The sequence below is a fragment of the Nicotiana tomentosiformis genome, chromosome 3 (assembly GCF_000390325.3).
Source record: "Nicotiana tomentosiformis chromosome 3, ASM39032v3, whole genome shotgun sequence".
Taxonomy (NCBI): domain Eukaryota; kingdom Viridiplantae; phylum Streptophyta; class Magnoliopsida; order Solanales; family Solanaceae; genus Nicotiana; species Nicotiana tomentosiformis.
Genome location: NC_090814.1, coordinates 114,478,810 through 114,504,161, shown reverse-complemented (window position 1 = coordinate 114,504,161; position 25,352 = coordinate 114,478,810). Strand labels below are relative to the sequence as shown.

Genomic DNA, 25,352 nt, shown 5'->3' with positions numbered 1-25,352 from the left:
ACAAGGACAAACATCATAGATATTGGACTATATTTACAACAATATATTTTCTTACACGAATAACTATATGTTGCACTTTCAAGAGAGATATCAATATCGATAACAACAGTTCTGTTTATGGCAGAGCAACCAAAGATTTAGAAGGAAACATACACAAAAAAACATCGTCTATAAAGAAATGTTCGATAAGATACCATCACATTAGATACCTTTAAACTACAATACATAATTTTCTACTTAACATGACTAAAATTGATCATTTGTGTAAGTTCTGATGATGTCCTTTAATTTTGAATTCACGTATTATGCTGATGTAGTAATATTTTTCGGCATTTAGATGATTGTTGTATTATTATATATAAATTTTTTTCATTAATTAAATTTTATTATTCTTTCATATAAATAAATATTTAAATTATCATGTGCCATTATTAACGTGCAACGCACATTTATAGATACTACTAGTAAATAAATAAATATGGAGAAAAAGGGGAGGGAAGTCGAATGTTCTACCAAATACTGTGCTGAGCCCATGAATGAAATACGAGAACGAGAGCGATATGAGTCACTTTGCCCAATGGCCCATATACCTTTGCAATATATTTCAGATCAGTCCAATACACAGGGTTGTTATTGTCAGATACAACAAAACAGTGGCTCTAATTGCAGGGGTCTACAATGCTATTGGGGTTATGGGAATAATCAATGGATAACTGCCATGGCTGCCTAAAAACCAAAGTTTCGGCACATCATTTTCACCAATAATGACCCACCAATGTTCGATCACCGATCCAAATAGATTCAAACGTTTTCTTAAACACTTTTTTGTGACCTAAATATCTCCTTCCACCTTCCAAACAAGTGGAAAAATGCAGATACTGTATTTTGTTATTAAAAAAAAAAAGTTCAACTTTTGCAAACTCTAATTTGTCTGTTGATTTTGCCAAAAAAAAAAAAAGTTTACTTCTTCAAATAAGAGTTTTGCAAAAAATGGTTTAGTTTTGCAAAAAATGGTTTTCTTTAAAACAGGCTTTGAATTTTCAAAGCAAACGCCACCAAAAAAGTTCAAAAAAGAAAAAGAGAAAAATCCACCTAAAATGACCTTAATGGCTTCTATTCTTGGGTACGGTATTGCTGAGACAAGCGCCCCCCCCCCCCCCCCCCCGGAAGAGATGTACTTTTTCCTTCTTTGGTTGATTAGCTAACAAAATCTATAAAGAATAATCTAATATTGGTATTTTTCGTTAAAGATCCGATATTTCAGCAAAAGACTGGTCAATCTCATGTCATTTTGGATGAAAAAAAAAATCTTATATCAGTGTTGCACTAGGCTTTAATTTTACATGGATTATGACAAATGTAAAGTATATTTACTCAAAATTAACACTCTTTCGTCTATTAAATAAAAACTCAACTGAATTTTCTCAAGTGGGATTTGGGACCTGCGTAAACATTTTAGCCATTATATCCTGTACAAAAGCAAAAAGATCTCAACTTTTTTTCTCTAATCAGTGTAAACTAAACTACAATGCAAAAGCTATGCAAAAACTTGCATTTTTTTTACACAGATCATAAACATACTCATCTAGAAATTGCAATAAATAAAACGGAGCTCTTTACAAATTACAACAACATAAATTAAGATTAAAAAAGAAAAGAAAAGTAAAAGGACAAAAATTGGTACTGCCTGACCTAAATCATTTCCATAAAGACAAAAAATTAACACGTTGGCAGGAATAATTGCTTCTTTCTGGTACCATCCAGAATTCAATTTGCCGTGTGAAAAATGGAAATAGCAGGAAAAGAATAATTACACGATTTGATAATTAATTAATTACCAGTAGGTAGAATCCTATGCACCATAAACCCAAAATAATTCTCACTACACTTATCCTGTTCGCCGCCGCCGCCGTACCTTTATTCCCTAATCCCGGCGGTGAAGACAAGTGGCTAGCTGAACCGTCAATATCCGGCGAATTATCCGGCGAGAGAGAAATCTCCGGCGGGCCAGCTAATCCAGCTACTCCACCACTTGGCTTATTCACCTCAATTGGATTCTTACCAAAAAATTCTCTCGGTAACAAAACTGTGGACACTCCAAATATCGCCACTGGATTTTGATCAAACACCGTTCGAGTCACCGACGCCTGAACGATCCCGGTATCAATAGCCACCGACCCATTAACCCTAGAAATATTAAGGGTGAAACTTCCAGCCCCATTTTTCTCCGTTGCTAATGTTGGTTGAACCGGATTCACTATCGACTGCAGTGAACCGAGCGGATAATACGAGTGCAAAACGTGGAACCTTAACACGTCAGCTTTTTTCTCCGCCGACAAAGATTGGAATCTCACTGATGACTTCAGATCCGAAAATGCTTGGTCTGTCGGTACAAACAGCGTTATTCCTGCACCACCTTCGTCATCTTCAAACTCTTGTTCCACTCCTGACGCCGTCAGCATTGACGCCGCGACGTTAAAGTTGTGACCGTCGATAAGAGTCTTCGTTATATTGAGGCCTAGAGGAGGACGGGTTTCAGATGCCATTAGATTAAATCCATTTGGAATTAGAACAGAATCAACGGTGAAGATGGAGATGTTATAAGGAAGGGTTTTTACGAGAGAGATAATAGTAGCGTTTGAATTTGATGAATGGATAGTGATGGCATTTGAAGTCGGGTCACGGGTTATGTTAACGTACCCGAAGTTGTTCGGAGCACGTCCTGTGGTTTGAAAGAGAGTTGTGATTAGTTTTCCGGTAGGGGGGATAAGGCGGAGATCCGGCCAAGAGAAGTACTCCAGAAGTACGTGGTAACGGAGGACATCGGCAAGGTTGACAGAGGAGGACGACGGAGGACGGTTGTTTATCAGATCGGAGGAGCGGAGGAAGGTGTTGGGGACGGCGAGGATGGTGACAGAGGAGCGCTGAGCTAGATCGGCGGCGACGGAGGTGGTGGAAAGGAGATTAGTGAAGTCGGAGAGATCAGGGTATGAAGATAGGAGATGGGTGATGTTAATGGCTAAAATGGGGAAGTGGGAAGTGGACAAGAGAAGGAAGTAGAAAAGGGTGGTAGGGGTAAAATAGGAAATAGAAATTGTGGTTGCCATTGTTCTGAAGATTGAAGCAGAGAGTGATGAAAGTGAGAGAAGCTGAGGGACTGAACAGAGATTGCCCACCTTGGCTTCCAACTACCCCACGCCCCCTTCTACCCCTTCCTTTGGGGGTTGATGTGATAATGATTGTGTTGCAAATTATTATATTCATATATTTTAACGTTTAACAGGATTTTTAAGTATGATAATTTAGGGGCGGTTTAGTTCGAAGATTAGTTATACAAGGAGTAAAATGTCGTAACTATTTATGTGAAAAATAATTTCGTAACTATTTATGTGAAAAATAATGTATGAATTGATTAGCCTGTTAATTTTGTTTTTAGTTAATTATACTTACTTTATATTTTATCATACATAAGATAACCTATAGATTTTCACATAAACTACGCGAGTATTTGATTTGTGGAGTTTAATAAGTACAATCCAAAGTTAAGTGGCGGAGGGAAGGCGCGAGAAAAAGATACAGTGTAGTTAGGTAAAGAAAAAAAAACAGAAAAGGGCCAAAAATGTCCTTTGAACCATTTGAAATAGTTCAAAAATGCCATTCGTTTGTTTTTGGTACCAAAAATATTATTGCCGTCTATTTTTTGGATCACAAATACCCTTAAATTATTAGTCTTGTCATTGAAGGTGACATGACAGTCAAACTGGGTTAGATTTGTTTACATGACCATCTACCTAAGCAATCCAACATTGCAAAATTATTTTTTCGAAAAAATTATTTTTTCGGATTTTTAAAAAAAATACAAAATCAACACTTATTCCGAAAAAAAGTAAAAAGAATTCTGAAAAAATTATTTTCCGAAAAAATAATTTTCGGAAAAAATATTTTTTCGAATTTAAAAAAAATACAAAATCAACACTTATTACGAAAAAAGTAAAAAAAATTTTGAAAAAATTATTTCTCGAAAAAATAATTTCCGGAAAAAATATTTTTTCGGATTTAAAAAAAAATACAAAATCAACACTTATTCCGAAAAAAGTAAAAAATAATTCCGGAAAAAAAAATTTCGGAAAAATTATTTCCGGAAAAATAACTGTTTAATGGCATTTGGACCACAAAATCAACACTTTCCGAAAAATTATTTATTTCGAAAATTTTTATTAAAATACAAAATCAACACTTATTACGAAAAAGTAAAATATTTTCGGAAAAAATATTTTTTCGGAAAATTATTTTTTCGGATTTTTTTTTACTTTTTTTGGAATAAGTGTTGATTTTGTATTTTTTAAAAAAATTTCGGAAAAATATTTTTTCCGGAAAATATTTTTTCTAGCATTTTTTTTTTTTACTTTTTTCGGAATAAGTGTTGATTTTGTATTTTAAAAAAAATTTCGAAAAAATAATTTTGCCATGTTGGATTGCTTAGGTGGATGACCATGTAAGCAAATCTAACACAGTTGGACTGCCATGTCATCTTCAATGACAAGACTAACAGTTTAAGGGCATTTGTGGTCCAAAAAATAAACGGCAAGGATATTTTTGGTACAAAAAACAAACGGAAGGCATTTTTGAGCTATTTCAGATAGTTCAAGGGCATTTTTGGCCCTTTAAATTATATGTTTATATATTATGTATTGACTCCCCTTAATTTCCTTGTATGTTTATTTTTATATATTTTGTTACCCCTTAATGAAAACTCTGGCTCAGCCACTGCCAATGTTATGTTAATTTATGCGATGATTATTTATCTTATACAATAAACTAATTATAGAAAAATTGTGTGTTGATTTTGGCAGGTTGAATCTTCCAACTCAACTTATGGACAAAGTGCATTCTAAAGATTTACTACTAGTATTCTAAAAGCTAATCCACGTATTATAATTCATTCTTTCTATGACTTATGAGAGATTGTCTTTATGTCCGATTAAGACAAAGTACACCGATACATAGGACCCCATCACACAAGTAAAAGTAAGGCAAATTTGTTTATTGGAGCAAAAAGTGTACATGGATCGGGTTGATTCACATTTTTCAATTACCAAATCAAACTGATTGCATTAGATTATTAAATTTAAAGGCCAAACCAAACCAATAGAATTCAGATTTTTTAATTTTAGTTTTTCTCGAGTCTTCGATTTTTTCCAATAAATAGTACAAAAATATATAACTTGTACTCCAAATATTTCTTTAATCCTAGTAAGATACAACTATATAAGGTGTTTCCCAAAAAAATAATACAAAACGTGAGATGTGTCATGACATTATCCTAAAATATTCAACAACAAAGATAATAGAATCACATAAAATAAATATTGCTAATTAATAAGCCATAATAAAAATAAATATAATATAAAAGTACTAAGTCATGCTAAAATAAATATGATTAGTAAGGGAGTATTAATTATATGACTAAACACTAAAGAAAAAATAAAAATAAGTTATGCATTTTTATCTAAATCATTGTAAAACTAAAAATAGATATCCAACACATTGTCATTCCTAGTATTGAATTGGATGTCTTCTGTTAGCATTAATTAGTATTGATTTGATTTTAGTTTGGGCTTTTATTAGCATTATTTGAGTTATTAGCTTTTATGGGCTATAAAATTTATTGGAGCATTAAAAAGTTCTAAGTCCATATTGAGCTGATGGCTTATTTGGCATCTAAGCCAAGACATAAACAATGATAGTTGTAGAGTTTATTTAATTAGTCTTTTTTTTTTTTTTTAATATTTGGGCCATTATGTATTATTAGCCTATTTTTACTCTTAGCCCATTCTTGTATTTGCTTTCATTAGCTAGCCTTAGTGAGCCCATCATATAAATACGGGCATGTGTTTCTAGAAAGACCCATCGAGTCATTCTCATATGTAACAAATATATACATACCCCAATTCTCTCTCATTGAAAGATGAAACCCTAATGAAGTTTTTCTCTTCTACTACTCGATTCATAATGTTTTCATGGTATCAGGGCAGAGATTTTGGTACATCTCGTCTCGCTCTTTCGTCCGATCTTGCCCTGGTTCTGTTTCGTTGAGTTCCTTTTCTCCGGTGATTGGTGAATCGACGTTTTGTTCAGACGAAGAAGGTGTTTTTGCTGATAGGTGTCTTAGTTCAACATTTTGGGTTGATTTCCGGTGTTTTGAGCTTAGATCCGGGGAGTCTACGTACTTTGGGTTAATATCTCTCGGTGCTAGGGTTACGACTGATTTGAAGGTTGTTCTTCTCCAGTAGTAAAAAAGTTAGGTAAACTCATTCCTTTCTCTAATTAGGGCTCTTGCATGTATAGTTTTGCTGAGATTTTGATGTAATTCTCTCTTTCTCTGCCATTGTCGATCCTCCTGTTCATTTCTTTGTGAAGTAGTCATGGGTAGCCCTAATAGCTTCTCCCCTGATCCCACGAGTCTCCTATTTGTGCACTCTTATGATATTCCTGGTATATCTCTTGTTCCTATCCCTTTTTCGGGTAGTGGATTTGAGGCTTGAAAAAGGAAGATGATAGTTGCTTTGTCGGCTAAGAATAAGATAGCCTTTGTTGATGGCGCATGTCCCCGACCATCTACCACTGGGGTTGAACAAAAATTGTGGGACATGTGTAACAACATGGTGATCTCTTGGTTAACTGCCTCTCTATCTCCTGAGATAGCTGAAAGTGTACAGTATTCTGAGACTGCACAGAGCATATGGCTACAGCTGCAGACTAGATATGGTACTGCAGATAAGACTAAAATCTTTGAACTTAAGAGAGAACTTGCCCATACACTTCCCAAGGCCCACATGATATAGCCTCATATTCTAATAAATTAAAAAGTTTATGGGATGAATTGGGTGTAATGTGTACTAACCATGGGCAAAGATGCATCTATGCTGCAAAGCCTGGGATTCTACAAGAGGATGAGGAACATATGTTATTTCAATTCCTCATGGGGCTGAATGAAACATATACGGGGGTGAGGAGCAACTCGCTTATGATGCAACCCTCTCCTAGACTTGACAGTGCCTATAATATCCTCCTTAATGATGAAAAACAAAGACAAGTCCAATTTACCTCCAAGTTCAATCCTGACTCTATGTCTTTCAATGTTAGTGCAACTAATAAACCTGGGCTTGCTTTTGGGGCCAATCAGAACTTTGGGGTCAACCAAAATATAGCCTCCAATCCTCCTCCTCCCAGGAAGTATACACAAAGGGTTAATTTTGACCAGAATATGGCACATTTGTTCTGTAAATACTGCAAGAAGCTGGACACTTGGTTGATAAGTGCTATAAGCTTCATGGGTACCCACATAGTCCTAAGTTCAACAAAGGAAAGAAAGATGCTGCCCATACCACTATTGGTGCTCAACTTGCTCCTTCTGAGGCCAGTGCAACTGACCTTGTTGGAAATTTCACTGAGGATCTTCATTCTGTTCCAAGTATTGATGGTCAAGGCTATGTGATTCCAGGATTGAGCAAACAATAGTATAATCAACTGATGAACCTACTGCAACATACTCACTTGGGAGATTCTTCTAATGCTCAGCCTCCTAATCTCATGTGTTATGCTAATTTTGCTAGTACTCTACTAACTGAGAGTCCTATTTCTGATTCCAAAGTTTGCATGCTTACACACATTAAATCTATCACCTGTATAATAGATTCAGGTATTTCTGACCACATGACCTCTAATAAAAACTTACTTCTTAACATTACACCTTTAGCTATACTTACCTTGTAATACTTCCTAATGGGTACAAAGTGAAAGTAACTTCCACTGGATCTTTTGCTTTAACTCCCTTCATCAATCTTCATAATGTGCTATTTGTCCCTTCCTTCCAACACAACTTAATTTCTGTTCACAAACTAATAAAGCAGTTGTATTGTATAGTTTTATTTACTGCAACTTCATGTTTTCTGCACATGTTACAGGCTCCTTCTCTGAAGATGCCTCTGGATCTTGGTAGAGAAGAGGTTGGTTTGTACAAGTTTATTTGGGTGCCATCTTCACATTCTATAATTTCCTCTACCTCTAACTCATGCATCACGGTTTCTGTGTGTTCTTTGTCTGATTCATGTAAACCTGTTTCTTCTTCTAGTTCTAAGAATGTTGTTTTACCTTCCAATGTTAGCAATTCCATTTGTAATAATGCTTCTGTGAATGATATGAATTTTATTTGGCATTAAAGATTGACACATATTCCTTTTGCAAATATGAAGCATATTTCTGTTTTGTCTTCTTCTCTTGCTTCTAGAAACCATTTCCTTGTTCTGTCTGTCCCATTGCTAGACAAATTAGGCTTCCCTTTCCTGACAGTTCCATTAGTACAATCAGACCTTTTCAGTTAATCCACATTGATACTTAGGGACCCTATCACACACCTATCTCCTCTGGTTCAAGATACTTTCTTACTATTGTTGATGAGTTTTCTAGGGCTACTTGGACTCATCTACTGGGTTCTAAAAGCATTGCCTTTTCCATGATCAAATCCTTCTTGGCAATGGTCCAAACTCAATTTAATGTTTCTGTCTAAACTATTAGAAGTGACAATACTTTAAAGCTAGGTTCCAGCCATGATGGCTCTTCCTTCTTTAGTCAACATGGGATTATCCATCAAACTACTTGCCCACATACTCCTCAACAAAAATAGTGTAATTGAAAGAAAATATAGAACACTCCTTGAGGCTTGTGGGGCCTTACTCTTTCAGTCCAAGTTGCCAGTCACCTTTTGGGGGGATTGCCTTTTAACTGCTACATACTTGCTCAATAGAATTCCATATAAGATTCTTCAAAATAAATCTCCTTATGAGGTGTTGTATGGTAAGGCTCCTAATTACTCACATTTGAAGACCTTTGGTTGCCTTGCCTATGCTATTGTTCCTATTTCCCCGAAAGACAAATTTCAACCTAGTGCAATCCCTTATGTTTTTCTGGGCTATCTTTTTGCCAAAAAAGGGTTACAAGTTATACAATCTAGCCTCTAAGAAATATTTTGTTTCCAGAGATGATGTCTTCCATGAGACATGCTTCCCTTTTGCCACACCTACAACTTCTGCTACATTCCCTTCTCCATCTTTAACTTTTCCCTTTCCTGATTCCCAGGCTACTGGGGAATTTCCCTCTGTCCCTGTCAGTCCTTCTACCTCTTCCCCTGCTCTTAATTCCTTCCCTGCTGAAACTGTGCATGCTGATCCTTCTTTCCCTTCTTCTCCTCCTCTAAGCTTTGACCCTGACATTACTCCTCCTTCTCTATCCCCTACTGAAGTTAGGAGGTCTTCTAGGCAACATAATAACCCCTCTTACCTGAAGGATCATGTGTGCAAACTTCTTTCCTTTTCTAGTTCCAGTTTCTCTTCCTCTCCCCTAGAAACTGAACCTTTTTCATACTCTCAAGCTGCTTCAGTCGCATCTTGGTAGGATGCCATAAGAAAGGAGTTTGAAGCATTGTATGCTAATCATACTTGGGACATTATTCCTCTGCCTCTTGGTAAGAAGCCAATAAGTTGTAAGTGGGTCTACAAAATTAAATACAAGGCTGATGTCAGTGTTGAAAGGTATAAAGCTAGGCTCTTCATTAGGGGGTATACACAGGTTGAAGGGGTTGACTTCACAGAAACATTCTCTCATGTCATTAAGATGTGTACTGTCAATTGTTTAGTTGTTGTGGATGTTAAGAAACACTGGACTCTTTCACAATTAGATGTCAATAATGCCTTCTTCCATGGTGACCTAGATGAGGAGGTGTACATGAAGTTGCCCAAGGGTTTGAGTATTTCTAGTGTTTCTTCTCCTTCTGGTTCTGCTCCCCTTATATGTAGATTGAAAAAGTTTCTTTATGGGTTGAGGCAGGCTTCAAGGCAGTGGTATTGACGAGCGCAAAATACACACTTAAATTGTGCTCGCTAATCAAAGATAGTATAGTATAATATCGTATCCACATGGATTGGATTTAAACAGTATTCTCGTAGTTTCTAGCTCGATTGCTATCTTGGAGGATCAACAATTGAGATTTATATGACTAAGAATTAAAATTAACTAAGAATCTAAAGCTATTGACTAATGACTATCGAGACAAGGAATAAGCAACTAAGGTTATCAGTGGGAGAAAATAGATTTTGACAGGATAGGTGCAAGATAATTGTTCGGGATCTATCTCTAGATAATTCACTTTCAATGTTCAAGTGAGTCTCTCGAATTTACTCTATTATTAGTTCAAACGTTCAGCAAAAACTGCTTTCTCGATTAAGTCTTAACCTCTTGAGATGGACCAATTTAAGCACTGTGAAGATATGCAAGAATGCGTAGTGGATCGGTCTTTAAGAAAACTTCTTTCGATTATTCTCCTAACTAGGTTTAATCCATGATTCAACTAGCCTCTTTCAATTACTTAGAAGAATCTATGAACTCAACCAACAATATATTGCAAAGATATCATAAGTTATACCTCTCTCGATTACACAAACTAGTGAATATAGATGCAATAATTAAATCTTCCAAAATGATTCAAATACATAAAACTAGAGTTATAATCCACAAACAATCATCAATACACCAAATCCGTCAAACCCTAAAGGGAACTACTCCATAGACATGGAGAAGTTCATTACAAATATAATTAAAGTATAAGAAAATATAGATTCGATACAAACTTGGATCTTGAGTGAGGAAGGAATGATGAGATCCTTGTGCTTGTGTTATTGCAACTCATCCTTAGCCTCCTTAGGTGTAAAATCTGTCAAAATTCCCCCAAATTGTGTTTTCTGGTGTATTTAAGTCGTCCCCAAAATAAACCCGGACGAAACTACCCTTTTTAGCCGAAATAGGAGATTACTCTAACATTTTTGTGCTACCGCGCCGCGCCATGCGGTGCACTTATAGAGAATTCCAGAATATTTTGCAAAATCTTATCTGGCCATATTTTCACTGCCGCTCCGCACCGCGCCTCACGGTGCGACTGTGTAAATTTTACAGAGTAATTTCGTTTCATCATTTTTTTGATATCCAGACTTGGTCCTTGACCCCCGAACGTGATCTCGGCTTAATTGTTTGGGTTTCTACTCTGACTTCAAAGCTTCAACTTATTCGATTTAGCTCTAAATTACCTTAATAGCTTGGAATCTTTTCCTACAAGGCATAAAACACGTAATAAGTGTAAATCACTATCGTTTAAGCTCAAACACACGTAAAATTCAGTAATTAGAGTATAATATTACGACTAAAATACGGGTTTATAGCCTACCATCAGGTATGCTAAGTTGTCCCAAGCTATATACTCTAGAGGTTACATATATTCACTTAATGACTACTCCTTGTTTATTAAGGGTGGACCTAGGAATTTAGTTCTCTTAGCAGTCTATGTGGATGATATTATAGTAACTGGGGATGACACTGATAAAATTTCTGCACTCAAATAGTTTTTGGATGATCAATTTAGCATTAAAGACCTGGGTTCTCTACATTATTTCCTGGGGATTGAGGTGTCTGATGTTCCTGGTGGGGTTCTTCTTAATCAGAAAAAAATTGTATCTGATTTGCTCCAACAGTTTGATTGTGCTGATGTCTCTCCTATGGTTTGTCCTTTGGAACTCAATTGTAAATTGCATGCTGATTCTGGCGCCTTATTTCCTTCTCCTGACAAGTATAAGAGCATGGTAGGTAAGCTCCTTTTTCTTACACATACCAAGCCTAATATTTGTTTTGCTGTTCAACATTTGAGTTAGTTCTTGAAGTCTTCTAGAGTTCTCCATATGTCTGCTGTTCTTCATGCCCTTAGATATCTTAAGGGCACTGTGGATCTGAGCCTCTTTTATTCAGATTCTCTTAATTTCTTCATTCATGCCTTCTCAGACAGTGACTGGGCTGCCTGCGCTGATACTCGCAGATCTGTTACTGGTTTCTGTGTTATTTTGGGGGATAGTCTCATCAGCTGAAAGTCCAAAAAGTAGCCCGTTGTGTCATTGTCCTCTGTTGAGACTGAATATTGGGCTCTTAGTAAGGTGATTGCTAAACTGACTTGGTTTTCTAGGCTGCTCACTGTTTTTGGTATCTCTGTATCTCTTCTCTTTTCTGTCTTTTGTGACAATCAGGTAGCTTTACATATAGTTAAGAATCCAGTTTTCCATAAAAAGACTAAGCATATTGAAGTTGACTGTCACTTTAAGCTTTCTGATGGTCTGATCCAGCTATCTCATGTTCCTACTACTCAATAATTGGCAGATGTTCTCATCAAGCTCCTTCCTAGTACTCTTCATCATGATCTTTTGGGCAAGTTGAAGGTGGTTTCCCTCTCCAACTTGGGGGGGGGGGGGGGGGAAGTGTTGAGCTGATGTCTTATTTGACATCTAAGCCAAGACATAAATACTGATAGTTGTAGAGTTTATTTAATTAGTTTTTTTTTTTATATTTGGGCCACTATGTATTTGTAGCCCATTTTTACTATTAGCCCATTGTTGTATTTGCTTTCATTAGCTAGCCTTAGTGAGCCCATCATAAAAATACGGGCATTTGTTTCTAGAAAGACCCATCGGGTCATTCTCATATGTAACAAACGTATACAAAACCCAATTCTCTCTCATTGATAGATGAAACCCTAATGAAGTTTTCCTCTTCTCCTACTTGATTCATAATGTTTTCAAACCTTGAAATAACATCTTAAAAGATAAAATTATGAATAAGTTTAAGAAGTATTTATAAATAACATTACAATAAGTACTTTTATGTATTAAATATATCTAAAATTTCTATACATGTAATGTCAGGTTATATTAGTTTGGTTTCGATTTGACTTATTTTAGTTAAAACCAAATCAATTATGGCTGATTTTTTTTCCAACACCAAACCAAATCAAATCGAACAATAGTCGGGTTTATTTTCTCGGTTTGATTCGGATTATCAATTTGGTGCGGTTTGTCGGTTTCCTTTGTACACCCCTAGTTGGAAGTAGTCTCGGCTTCACCTTGCCCTCAAAATCCTATATTAGGAGTTAAGTACTTTCTTCATTTTAATTTTAAATGACATATTTCACGAGAGTAAAATAGTATAAAGTTTAACCAATATCTTAAATATCTTTTTATCATATTGAAAGGAAAAAATTGTAACTTATAGTATTTATCGTATAGTTTTGAATATTTAAATTTTAATTTTAAAATATTTAATTAAAATAATTCAATTTAACTTCAAAGTTTAGTCAAATTGACTTCTAATAAACAAAATATGTCATATGATCGAATTGAAATAGTCAGGAATAGCCGTTAACTTTCACATGCTACGCTTAGGTCTTCATTTTTTTTTTGGGGTACCCATTTCATGTCGTTAATGGATGTCAAATTAACAAATTAGACATAAAATAATTCCAACAAACAGTTGTTATGACATATTCATAAGTACTATAGTCATTCTTAATTTAAAAACACCTATAAATATTTGTCTCTATATATCTCTTGAGGAATTACAGTCATTTTCATACTTCAAAGTATTACTATATCTCATAATTAGCACTAGAAATCAAATCCATCAAGTCAGCCTCCGTATTCACTTCACCAGCTTGCATCAATTGGGGTAGTTCATTATAAGGAATCTGCAAATCATCAAACAGTTTGTCGTCCAAAGCAAATTCTGGGACTTGACTAAAATCATAATCAGCAACTAATTGCTGGATATTGCCTTTGTCACATAACTCAAATGGCTCTAATTTAGGTGCATTATTATTAAGGGTTGTGTCATTGCTACCTTTTTCGAAGTTCAAACTTTTGATATAATTCTGGAGGAGAGAGCTTGGCCTTGGCCATTTGGTGCGGCATTTTCGTCTTGAAAATTGCCTTCTTTTTGTTGCATTCCAATGGTTTTTAATTGAATTTTCAGTTCTTCCAGGTATTCTTTTTGCAATTTCGGACCATTTATTTCCTACTTCCGCATGAGCTGAGATTAAGATCCTGTCTTCCTCCTCTGTCCACAAATCCTTCTGCTCAAAAACAATTACAAAATAAATTAAAATCAATAAATCTAATGGTACCGGTGATTCTCATATACAATGGTATTGGTTCAATTCACTGTCTCCTTTTGTAATAAAAAGAAATTTAAAATAAAAAATAAGGGAATTGTAAGTTTTAGCTACACTTAAATGTAGGACAGCCCGGTACACTAAGTTTTCGCTATGCGCGGGGTCTGAGAAAGAGCCGGACCATAAGGGCCTATTGTACGCAGTCTTACCCTGCATTTCTGCAAGATGCTGTTTACACAGCTCGAACCCGTGACCTCCTGGTCACATGACAATAATTTTATCAGTTACATCAAGGCTCCCCTTCAAGTGTAGACGTAGAAAAAACTCATATATATCATCCAATTGAAATGAAGAAGCCAATTGTTTGGAAAGGGAGATGTTAGAAACATTAGCATTATGGATTTCGTAAAAATATCATAATTCCGTCTCTAAATCATCTTATAAAACAAATTATCAAAAAATCATATTAGCTACGAGCGATTTAATGACAAATTAGCGACAAATTTTGTAACTAATTCTTGTTATTTTGTAGAGTTAGCATATCATTTTCTTTTTAATTAAAAAAATTATTTGTTTTCGTATAATTCAAAGTATATGGATACACGTGATAAGCATTTGAATGAGAAATTCTACCACATGCATATATACAGATACAGAAAGAAAGACCTCAAGGAAAGCAAAAAGACCATTTAGATGGGAGGTGATAAACTTACATTTAACAAAGATAAAAATAACAAATCTGGGAGGATAGTCAAAAAAAAAGAAAGGAAAGAAATAGTTAATACCAAAGGAAGAAGTAAAATCATACTTTGATATCAGGTCTAAGATGATTGTGCCACCTCTCTCTACATTGCTTCCCTATTCTCCCTTTCAGCGTTTGAGCAATTTGAGACCATTTTCTAACTCCAAACTTCTCTACCAATTGAATCAAAAGCCTGTGCACGTATCATGTATATAGTATAAGATTACTTAAATTTCCTAAACGTAAAACATCCAAAGGAATTATTTAATACTAATAAGTAACATTGGTTTTTATCCTTCTTCCCAAAAAGAAATTAAAATACCTGTCTTCTTCAATAGTCCATTGTCCTTTGGCTGATTTAGAGTACTTCTTTCGACCCCTTCCTAGTTTTCTCATAGATGAAGAAGATAAACTGTTCTCATTGCTCTTTGTAATTAGTTTCTTATTCTTTCTTCCACCAATTTCTTTTTGACCATAATTACCATTATTATCAGCAGTAGTAATGCATGAACTTTCATCAGGCACAACATTAAAGTTGACTAGTGTACTACCACTTGTACCATTTTGATCAAATGGCTTAAACTCATAATTGAAGTTGAAATCTTGATCCATTGATGAATAATTATCCTTAATATTCGAGAATGGATCAAATAACGGGTCATAACCATTCGTTTCGATCATGAAATTGTGATCAGGGATGTTGAAGGTTGGAAGGGAAAAGGAAAGATCGAGGTGATGAAAATCTTGAAGATAATCTTTAGAGAGTGTGCAAAAAACATCATTCATATCTTCATTGTTGTATGGCTGAATAGAGAAGTCTTGTTTACTACTTTGATTAAACTCCATGGGAAGGTATAAAACATGAGAGGAAGAATTAGGAGGAAGGAAAAAAAATGGTGATTTCAGATTTTCATTCTCTCTTATTGCTATATTTCTATGTTATGTTAATAGTAGTAGTAAAGAATAGGGAGAGACATTTATTGCAGTGTGAATGTATCTGGACCTCTTGTAACCTGGATGATCCAATGGCTATTCTTTGGTCAAAACTTGAGAAATGTTTTTACCAAATTGGGATTGTTTTGTAATAATCATAATATTTCTCTTTTTGTTGAATTTTGTCAATTTGATGACATAATCTTTGATTTCTCTGCTATTTGATTCTGCAAAGATTGAGTCCTCTTTCGAGATATATTTTGGAGTGTGTGACTATATCCTCTTGCTAATCACATTGACACAAATTCACAAGTTCTTTTTTCTTTGTTTTCCCACCATAACTAATTCTCATATACTTCTTTTTTAACTAAATTATTTTTTTTATCATAAAATTAATCTAGTTAGTACCATATCAATTTTTAATATGTAGTTTTTGATTGTTTATATAAAATAAGCATAGAATGAAAGACATTATTTTTTAAGTATAAGCTAAAATTCTCCAAGAATGGCATTTTTGGTCATGGCATTTGTGTAGAGATAAAAAAAAAAAAATCTTTTTTGCCATAGTTTTATCCTAATGTCCAATTTGGAATGTTACAATTATAGTACTCTAATTTCTTTTTACCATGCAAAAAGGTCAAACACAAGAAATCTAACGACAATAGTCAACAAGAATGTCCTTAAAGGTACTTTTAAAAGACTTTGAAAACAAGTCTATTTTGCATGAGACAAGTGTCCTCGCTTATTAAAGTCAAGACAATAAATGACATAAATCGATTTTGTAACTGAAGCACTCTCCCCCTCTTACCTCTTTTCTATTGTAGCATTAAATTTCGAAATTACTAATTGTCATTTAAAGTGATATCAATACTAAATTTGTCATATAAGACCTAGAGGAAGTTAGTGAATGTATGTTAATTCCATTTAATTAAGAATAGGATAGTTACTAGGTTTGACCAGAGTATACTCTTATATTTTAATTATTTGTAGTAAGTCGTTTAGGCAAACAACAACAATTTGGATTTGATTATTGTATAAGGTAAAATATGATATGACGCGTGACTTACTAAAAGGAGGACACGTGGAATTCAAGATGGAATGGCTGAGAACTGAACGCAGTCACTGTACTTGTCACCGGAACGGATAACGTTCATAAAAGTGATATAAATGCTCTGCGCCCGGTTGCATTTACTAAGAAATATTCTATAGCATTAAGAGCGACGGTCCATTACAAAGAATTTGGCATTTACACTCAACGTTACATCTTAATCAACGACCCTCATAATTGACATTAAATGAGGGTACGATCCTAGGACCTTCTTCCCTAGACATAACTATAAATAGTGAGCCGAGTTATCATTGTAAGGGACACGAAATTTCTGGCAAGAACATATATTATATTCTATACAAAGCTTTATACAATCTCACTCTCTTGCTTTTTGATCCCATCATTGCTGTGTTCGAAAACCGTGTTCACGGAATCACTATCTTTGCTATTTCATCTACATTCCAAGGCTAAGTACTGCGTATTTCTTCGATAATTATATTATATCGGGATCAAATTAGTTCACTTATCTAGAAACTACGTATAAATTTAACTGTGCTATTTTACGGGTAAACAATTATACTTTATATTTTAATTATTGGTGGACTGAAAAGTATCTCTTTGAAACTTCCCGGAGATGTGTGATTATGAACTTAAAACAATGCCTTTGTTGTGTTCTAAAAGCAACAAAATTAAATGGGTAATCAAAATTTGGCATGAAAAGGACTAAACTCTTTGCTATCATTTGTCTCTTGCATGGTATGCTTGTATTCGAATATGTTGAAGACTACAAGAATATGTTAGGGTTTTACCCTAAATTTCTTATCTATTAGGACTCTCTTCATTGCGTGAAGGAAAAAAGACTCCTAAAAGAAATAAATTTTTTTCACATGCCTTATTCTTTTTTTGGAAAAGAAGTTTTGTACTTCTATAAATTGAGGCTTCCTAACAACAATAACAACCTCCACAATGTAGTGGTTAGGAGAATCATGTATAAGAAAAGATTTTTCTCTTAATAGTTTGTTTTATTTTATATTAATTTTTATATGTAGGTCAATTGTCCAATCCCCATTATAGTATCATATTTTAGTATAATTGTTTTGTTGTCTAATTTATTATCCACCAATATTTGAATTATTAGATTCCGCATGCATCATTCTATTTCGACCCCAACAGAATAAGGTAGATAAGGTATTTATCTTTTTTGAAAAACAACCTGGCGGAGTTATAAATTTTGTCCCGATCCTATATATTTAACTAAATACGCCATAACAAGATTCACACTTTCTAAAATCTTGTCTACGATTTATGGCACAGCCAACACACAAAATTACCAGATATAGCAGTTGACAACTTGTTGTGCCACCAATTTACCCGCGGTCTCGACTCTCAGAAAATCTTATAAGCATTCCTAGCTATCACAGGACAAATATCTTGTTAAGGAAATGTTGAAAAAATTAACCCCCACAGAAATAATATTCACGGTATACGACTATAATAAATGCGGATTACTAAAATACTGTAACTAACGGTAATAATAAGAAGAACAAGGACACCGAGATTTTTACGTGAAAAACCCTTCTGAATAAAGGAAAAACTACGGCCCGAGAGGAGCAACTGATTTCACTATAGCAAGGATTTTACAATTTATGGTACCGAGTAAAATACTCCAAGACCACTAAACACTCAAAAGAAATAACCCTCTTTTGATTTTTCCACCTCACTACAATACCGCTCAAACTCTCTATATTTTTCCTCATAGAATATTTTGCTTCTTACTCTGTAAATCACTCTCTTTCTCTTTGTTTTTTGGTGTGATTATAAATGAAGGTAGAGGCACCAATTTATAGTTGAAGAATGCCCATATTGATGTATGCAATGACATCAATATTCACTTCAAAAGCTAGTTGCCCAAATCAAACTTCTAAATTGGTTGGTTTGAGAAAATCAAAAAAGGAAGCTTCATCTTCTTTCACATGGGCCATGGGATGGACCCAATAAATCTCCCTCTCCAGTCCCATGTACCTGAAGGAGGTAACACCGGAGTTTCTAGTTTGAGTGCACGCCGACAAGTTCTTTGCATATCTCGAACTTCTTTCTTGGTACTAACCTTGGTCAGCATATCCGAAGGATTCTCATTTGTATGGATCTTTTTGACCTGCATAGATCCATCCTCTATCATTTCTCAAATCCAGTAATATCTCATGTCGATATGCTTCATCCTTGCATGATACATGGTGTTTTTGCTCATGTCTATTGCACTTTTTCAGTCACAATAGACAACATACTCCTTTTGATGTAATCCAAGCTCTCAAAGGAGCCGTTTCAGCCAAACCATCTCCTTTCCAGCTTTAGTAGCGGAAATATATTCTGCTTCAGTTGTAGAGAGTACAACACACTTCTGTAACTTCAACTGCCATGATATAGCTCCCCCTGAAAAAGTGAACAGGTATCTTGTAGTAGATTTACGATTATCAAGATTACCTGCCATATCAACGTCTGTGTAGCCCTTCAAGATTGGATTTGATCTCCCAAAACACAAGCATTCATCTGAGATTCTTTTTAGATACCTAAGTATCCACTTCACAGCTTCCCAATATTTTTTTCTGGGATTATCAAGAAACCTTCTAATAATATCGACAACATGAGTAATATTAGGTCTGGTACATACCATTGCATATATTAGGCTCCCGACGGTAGATGAATATGGAACTTTAGCCATACTTTCTTTATCATCCTTTGTTGTAGGACACATTGTCTTGCTCAACTTCACATGACCAGCAAGAGACGTGCTAACTGGTTTAGCACTCATCATGTAGAAACGTTTAAGTATACGTTCAATATACTTATGTTGTGACAGCAACAACTTACTATTTGTCCTATCTCGGACAATCTCCATTCCTAGAATTTGTTGCGCTGGACCCAAGTCTTTCATGTCAAATGACTTGGACAAATCTTCCTTCAACTTGGCAATCAACTTCTTGTCTTGTCCTACAATCAACATATCATCCACATATAACAACAAGATAATAAAGTTATTGTTAAAGAATTTTTTATAATACACATGGATCTGAAAAAGTCTTTGTGTACGTTTGAATTCTCATGAATGAGTCAAACTTCTTGTACCACTGCCTAGGCTCTTGTTTCAGCCCATAAAGACTCTTTTTCAACTTGCACACCATGTGTTTCTTCGCCTTTACTTTAAAACCTTCTGGCTGCTCCATATAGATCTCTTCTTCCAAATCTCCATGCAGAAATACAGTTTTCATGCCCAACTGCTCCACTTCAAGATCTAGGCTAGCTGCCAAGCTCAAGATTGTTCGTATAGAAGTCATTTTGACAACAAGTGAGAAAATTTCATCAAAATCAATACCTTTCTTCTGTTCGAAACCTTTTACTACCAATCGAGCTTTGTGTCTGACCAGCTTGCCGTTGCCATCTTTCTTGAGCTTAAAGACCCATTTGCACTTGCGCGGTCTTTTGCCTTTTATAAGTTAAACCAGTTCATACGTATCATTCTTTTGTAAAGAATTCATCTCTTCTTGCATGGCTTCCATCCACTGGATTTGTTCCGAATGAGATAGCACCTTCTTGAAATTCTCTGGCTCCCCCTCATCAGTGACGATGATATACTCTGAAGAAGGATACCTTGTGGACTCTACCTTCTCTCTTTCAGATCTTCTCAAAGGTTGTTGTCCTTCTTGTTGTTGTTGTTGCTCTCCTTCTTCCTCTTGTGGACTAGGGTACTCCCTCTGCTCAACAACCTCTTCATCTACACCTTCTGTGTTCCATTCTTCACATGTGGAAGGATTACGTACAGGTACAGTAGGAGTAGTAACAAAGTTAGTAACTGTACCATTATCATTTTTGGTCTTTGTTGATTGATCACTATCAATCCCGACCACATCTTCTCTGAAGATCACATCTCTGCTTCTGATGATCTTTTTCCTTTTTGAGTCCCACAATCTGTAGCCGAACTCTTTGTCTCCATAACCGATGAAGATGCAGGGAATAACTTTGTCATTCAGCTTCGTTTTCTGCTCCTTCAGCACATGTGCAAAAGCTTTACATCCAATCACTTTTAGATGGGAGTATGACACCTCTTTGTTGGTCCAGACTTTCTCTGGAATGTCAAACTCTAACGGAACTGATGGACTTCTATTAATCAAGTAACAGGATGTGCGAGCTGCTTCACCCCAAAATGACTTAGGTAGTTTTGCCATTTTGAGCATACTTCTCACTTTTTCGATAATGATGCGATTTATCCTTTCAGCTACACCATTGTGTTGTGGGGTTCTGGGAACTATCTTCTCATGTCTGATTCCATAGCTTGATAAGTAGTCTTCAAACTCCTTTAAAGTATACTCTCCTCCATTGTCTGTCCTAAGACGCTTTAATTTTTGATCTGTCTCCCTTTCCACCAGAGCATGGAACTTCTAAAATACTTGAAATATCTGGTCTTTGGTTCTCAAGAAATAAACCCACATTTTTCGTGAAGCATCATCAATAAATGTGAGAAAATATTTGTTACCTCCTATTGATTCAACATCCATTGGACCACAAACATCAGAATATACTAAATCAAGTATATTCTATTTTCTTCCATGAGTTTCTTCAAACGATACCCTGTGTTATTTTCCAAATAAACAATAATCATAAGAATTCACAGTTGTACCTTTTGCAAATGAGATGAGTGACTTTTTGGATAGGATCTGCAGTCCTTTCTCACTCATATGGCCCAATCTCTGGTGCCATAAATTGTCAGGCGTATCATCTACAGCTGCATGTAATCCATCTTCACATATCTCAATGGTTGTCTTGTATAATGTGTAGGGAGCAACTCCTTTAGCAATCACTAATGATCCCTTGGTGAGTCTCCACTTCCTATTGGTGAAGTGATTCTCATACCAGTCTCGATCTAGAGCGATCCCTGAAATCAAATTCATTCGCAGATCTGGTACGTGTCGCACATCTTTTAAAACTAATGTGCATCCGACATTTGTCTTGATATAAATGTCGCCAATCCCTACAATCTTTGAGTGACTGGTATTTCCCATCTTGATCATTCCAAAGTCTCCTGCTTTGTACCTACAGAAGAATTCTCTTACCGGCGTGGCATGGTAGGATGATGCTGTATCAACCACCCATTCTGACTCTTGGGTTGCTTAGTGCATGCATTCCTCCTCCTCATGAACGAAGAGAACCACCGAATCATCATTGTGCACTGCATGAGTTGTGTTTTCATCATTCTTCTGGACACTGCTCTTGCCTCGACCTTTCTTTGTGCAATCTCTTTTGAAGTGACCGGGTTGACCGCAACTATAGAAATTTGTACCCTTTGACCGATTCCTGGACTTTTCACGAGCTTTGGATTTATCACGGCTACTCGATGCTCTATAAAAACTTCTTCCTCTGTTTTCCATGATAAGAGCCTGCCCTTGATTTTCAAGCTTCTTCCTCATCTTATCATTGAGTAGGATGACTGATGTGACCTCCTTTAAATTAATGGTATCTCTACCATGCAGGATGGTTGTTGCCAAATTATCATAGGAAGATGACAACGAGTTTAGAAGCATGATAGCCTTATCTACTTCAGTGATTCTTTCTCCAAGGTTTTCCAGTTGCGTGATTAATCCATTGAACATATTTAAACGGGATAAGAAATTTGTACCTTCACTCATATGGATGGCAAAAGTTGCTTTCTCAAAAATAACTTGTTTGTTAAGGATTTGGACATGTATAGACTTTCTAGTCTTTTCCAAATACCATATGCACTATTTTCATCCCCGACATTATTGAGTACTTCATCGGACAAGTGCAGTCTGATTGCACTAGCCGCCTTTTTATCCATGTCTACCCTTTCCTCGTCTTTCATGATTTTTGACTTTGCCTTTTTTCCATCTCGTGCAATGTCTAACCCTTGTTGGATGAGCAGGTCCTTCATCCTTCTTTGCCATATGGAGAAACCGTCATTACCGTTGAATCTTGTTACTGCATACTTTACTCATGGCATTTGTTTTTGTCACAGAGTAAAATTGCCTGTAAATAATATTTCTATGAATGTGCAGAACCTGTGCTCTAATACCAGTTGTTGGGAAAATTAACCCCCACAGAAATAATATTCACGGTATACGACTATAATAAATACTGATCACTACTGTAACCAACGGTAATAATAAGAGGAACAAGGACACCGAGATTTTTACGTGGAAAACCCTTCTGAATAAGGGAAATACTACGGCCCGAGAGGAGCAATTGATTTCACTATTGCGAGGATTTTACAATTTGTGGTACCGAGTAAAATACTCCAAGACCACTAAACACTCAAAAGAAATAACCTTCTTTTGATTTTTCACCTCACTACAATATCGCTCAAACTCTCTATATTTTTCCTCACAGAGTATTTTGCTTCTTACTCTGTAAATCACTCTCTTTCTCTTTGTTTTTTGGTGTGATTACAAATGAAGGTAGAGACACCTATTTATAGTTGAAGAATGCCCATATTGATGTACGCAATGACATCAATATTCACTTCAAAAGCTAGTTACCCAAAATGAACTTCTAAATTAGTTGGTTTGACAAACCATAAAAAGAAACTTCATCTTCTATCACATGGGCCATGGGATGGAACAATAGGAACTCCAACAATCTTATCAATTTATTTAAGAAGGCATATGTGTATAGAAAAATTACAACAATTTTGGTACAAGAGCTTTGAACTAGCATGATATGGAATACCAAACAAAAGTGTAGAGAACTTTCTGGTACAATTTAAACATCTTAACAATTACCTACTCTATTTATTAAATGTAATACAAGATTAAAAAGGGATATTACTGAACAATGAAGATTAGTTCCTACCTCAACATCCTCTTCGAACTTTCATATGCCTCTTCCTCCTCATCCTGATCACGCTCTTCATTTTGTTCATAGTCCAGCACAACCTTTCTATGTGGCGGAGACCTCTATTCGTCTTCTTCTTCCTCTTCAGTTTCAAGCTCAGACTCCTCCTTGACTCCTTATCTCGTTCACTGCAAGTAGGCAATGATTCTTTTTGAGGAATAACTTTTTGTCCAAGGGGAGAATCTTCATGTCAGCTGAAAAAAGTAGAAAAGAAAAGAAGGGAAACATTTCTCTGTTTCCATTTGATTTCTGCACCTTTTTTCACATTAGTGATTCGTTTCTCAACTTAAGCTTCCATTTCTTGGTCATTTTCAAAGCAAGTAGACCTTCCAGAGTCATAGCAAACAATCTCCTCTTCCTGATAACGACAACAAATTCCAACAGGCAGATGTTATGAAATCAGAGTGGCAAGTTCTTGAGCCGAGAGTCTATCGGAAATAAACTCTCTACCTTTATAAGGTAGAGGTAAGGTCTGCGTACACATTACTTTTTCCAGACCCCACGTGTAGGTTTTCACCGGATTTGTTGTTGTTGGATGTAGAGTTGTACAATTAATGTCTCAAAAAGGCAACGTCCATATAAACATTGAATCATATGCTAAAAATATAATTCACCCTCTTCAAATAAAGCAGAGATCAAGAAGTTTCAATGTATAATGTCGCCAAATAATGATTCCTTACTAGTGTTTACCCTTAAAATCGGATAACAATTAAATTTGTAAGTGGTTTTAAGGATATGTGATTTCACTTGGCACAAACTGAGAAATATAAGAATTGAAGTTAGAAGTTAACTGTAAAATGAAACAAACCAATGTAACGCGCAACTTCGGCCCTCGAGCTAGGTTGCCCTCGAACCAACTGAGTATATTATTGAAAAGTAAGAACTGAACAACTGAATAAAAGAGCTTAAGAGAGAAAACGTAATATATTACTTTGTTATGAGTGTGCTTCAAAAAATGATTGGAATCTTCTTTATATTAAAGAGGAGTTCTACATATGGTATAATTCTAAATACATAAGGAAATCTTCTGATTGGCTAATCAACCGGTCTTTACTCGATATATGCCGAGATCTCCGCCATGATTCTCGCCCGGTCACGGATTCCCCGACTTTCTATTATTCGACCTAGCAGGCTTCCTTCGATCTTACTAGATCCCTATCCTTCTCGGTCTCGACCTTAGTTGGTCTCGATCTTGATAGGTCCCTGAATCACGAGCTAGGCAATATTTATTCATGTAATGATCCAATATAACTTGGGATTGAACCTCGGTCTGCCACCCCGATCTCGATTAATCGTACAAAATTGGACAAGCACGATTTTGACCATATACAGATAGTCCCTCATTATTTGGAGAGTAATGGCAAGAAATAATTTGAGCCTTCGATCATGATGTAATCATCGTGACATAAGCAGTAGAAGCGATAGAAACGTCTCGTCGGTATAGTTCCCTAGGTATTTAATGCGCATCAGCCGACGGTCGGCCACTACCAGTTTTGAACCGTCGTTGTGAAAACGATAAATAGCCCCTTTCTTCATCATTCCAAACTTTTATTTACGAAACTTTTCCATTCCTATATTCATTATTTTTTGCCTTTTCCAAAGCTCCATATTTCTAGGTTTTCAAATTCCGTTGCTTGTTCTTCTTAAAACACTAAATACTTCAATTTCCATTCTCCTTCGTTTACAAAAACTAA

At 35.6% G+C, this 25,352-nt stretch overlaps 2 protein-coding genes across 2 annotated transcripts; both read right to left on the bottom strand.

Moving 5' to 3' along the window:
• Nucleotides 1–1,572: 1,572 nt before the first annotated feature.
• Nucleotides 1,573–3,392, bottom strand: LOC104091645 (fasciclin-like arabinogalactan protein 4). The gene has a single exon (XM_009597025.4). It carries the CDS (start codon nucleotides 3,105–3,107, stop codon nucleotides 1,827–1,829), a length of 1,281 nt encoding a protein of 426 aa, XP_009595320.1. The 5' UTR covers nucleotides 3,108–3,392; the 3' UTR covers nucleotides 1,573–1,826.
• A 10,121-nt stretch (nucleotides 3,393–13,513) lies between these two features.
• LOC104091647 (transcription factor MYB98-like) lies at nucleotides 13,514–15,623 on the bottom strand. The gene is made up of 3 exons (XM_009597027.2): nucleotides 15,100–15,623; nucleotides 14,844–14,970; nucleotides 13,514–13,996 (listed from the first exon to the last, which is right to left on the bottom strand). Exons 1-3 carry the CDS (start codon nucleotides 15,621–15,623, stop codon nucleotides 13,514–13,516), a joined length of 1,134 nt encoding a protein of 377 aa, XP_009595322.2.
• Between the last annotated feature and the right edge of the window lie 9,729 nt (nucleotides 15,624–25,352).

Excerpts from the sequence above, each read along its gene's own strand:
- LOC104091645 (XM_009597025.4), bottom strand. The coding sequence starts at position 3,107 with ATGGCAACCACAATTTCTATTTCCTATTTTACCCCTACCACCCTTTTC.
- LOC104091647 (XM_009597027.2), bottom strand. The coding sequence starts at position 15,623 with ATGGAGTTTAATCAAAGTAGTAAACAAGACTTCTCTATTCAGCCATAC. Across the intron at positions 14,971-15,099 it reads TGGACTATTGAAGAAGACAG|GCTTTTGATTCAATTGGTAG; the intron begins GTATTTTAATTT and ends ATACGTGCACAG. Across the intron at positions 13,997-14,843 it reads ATCTTAGACCTGATATCAAA|AAGGATTTGTGGACAGAGGA; the intron begins GTATGATTTTAC and ends GTTTTTGAGCAG.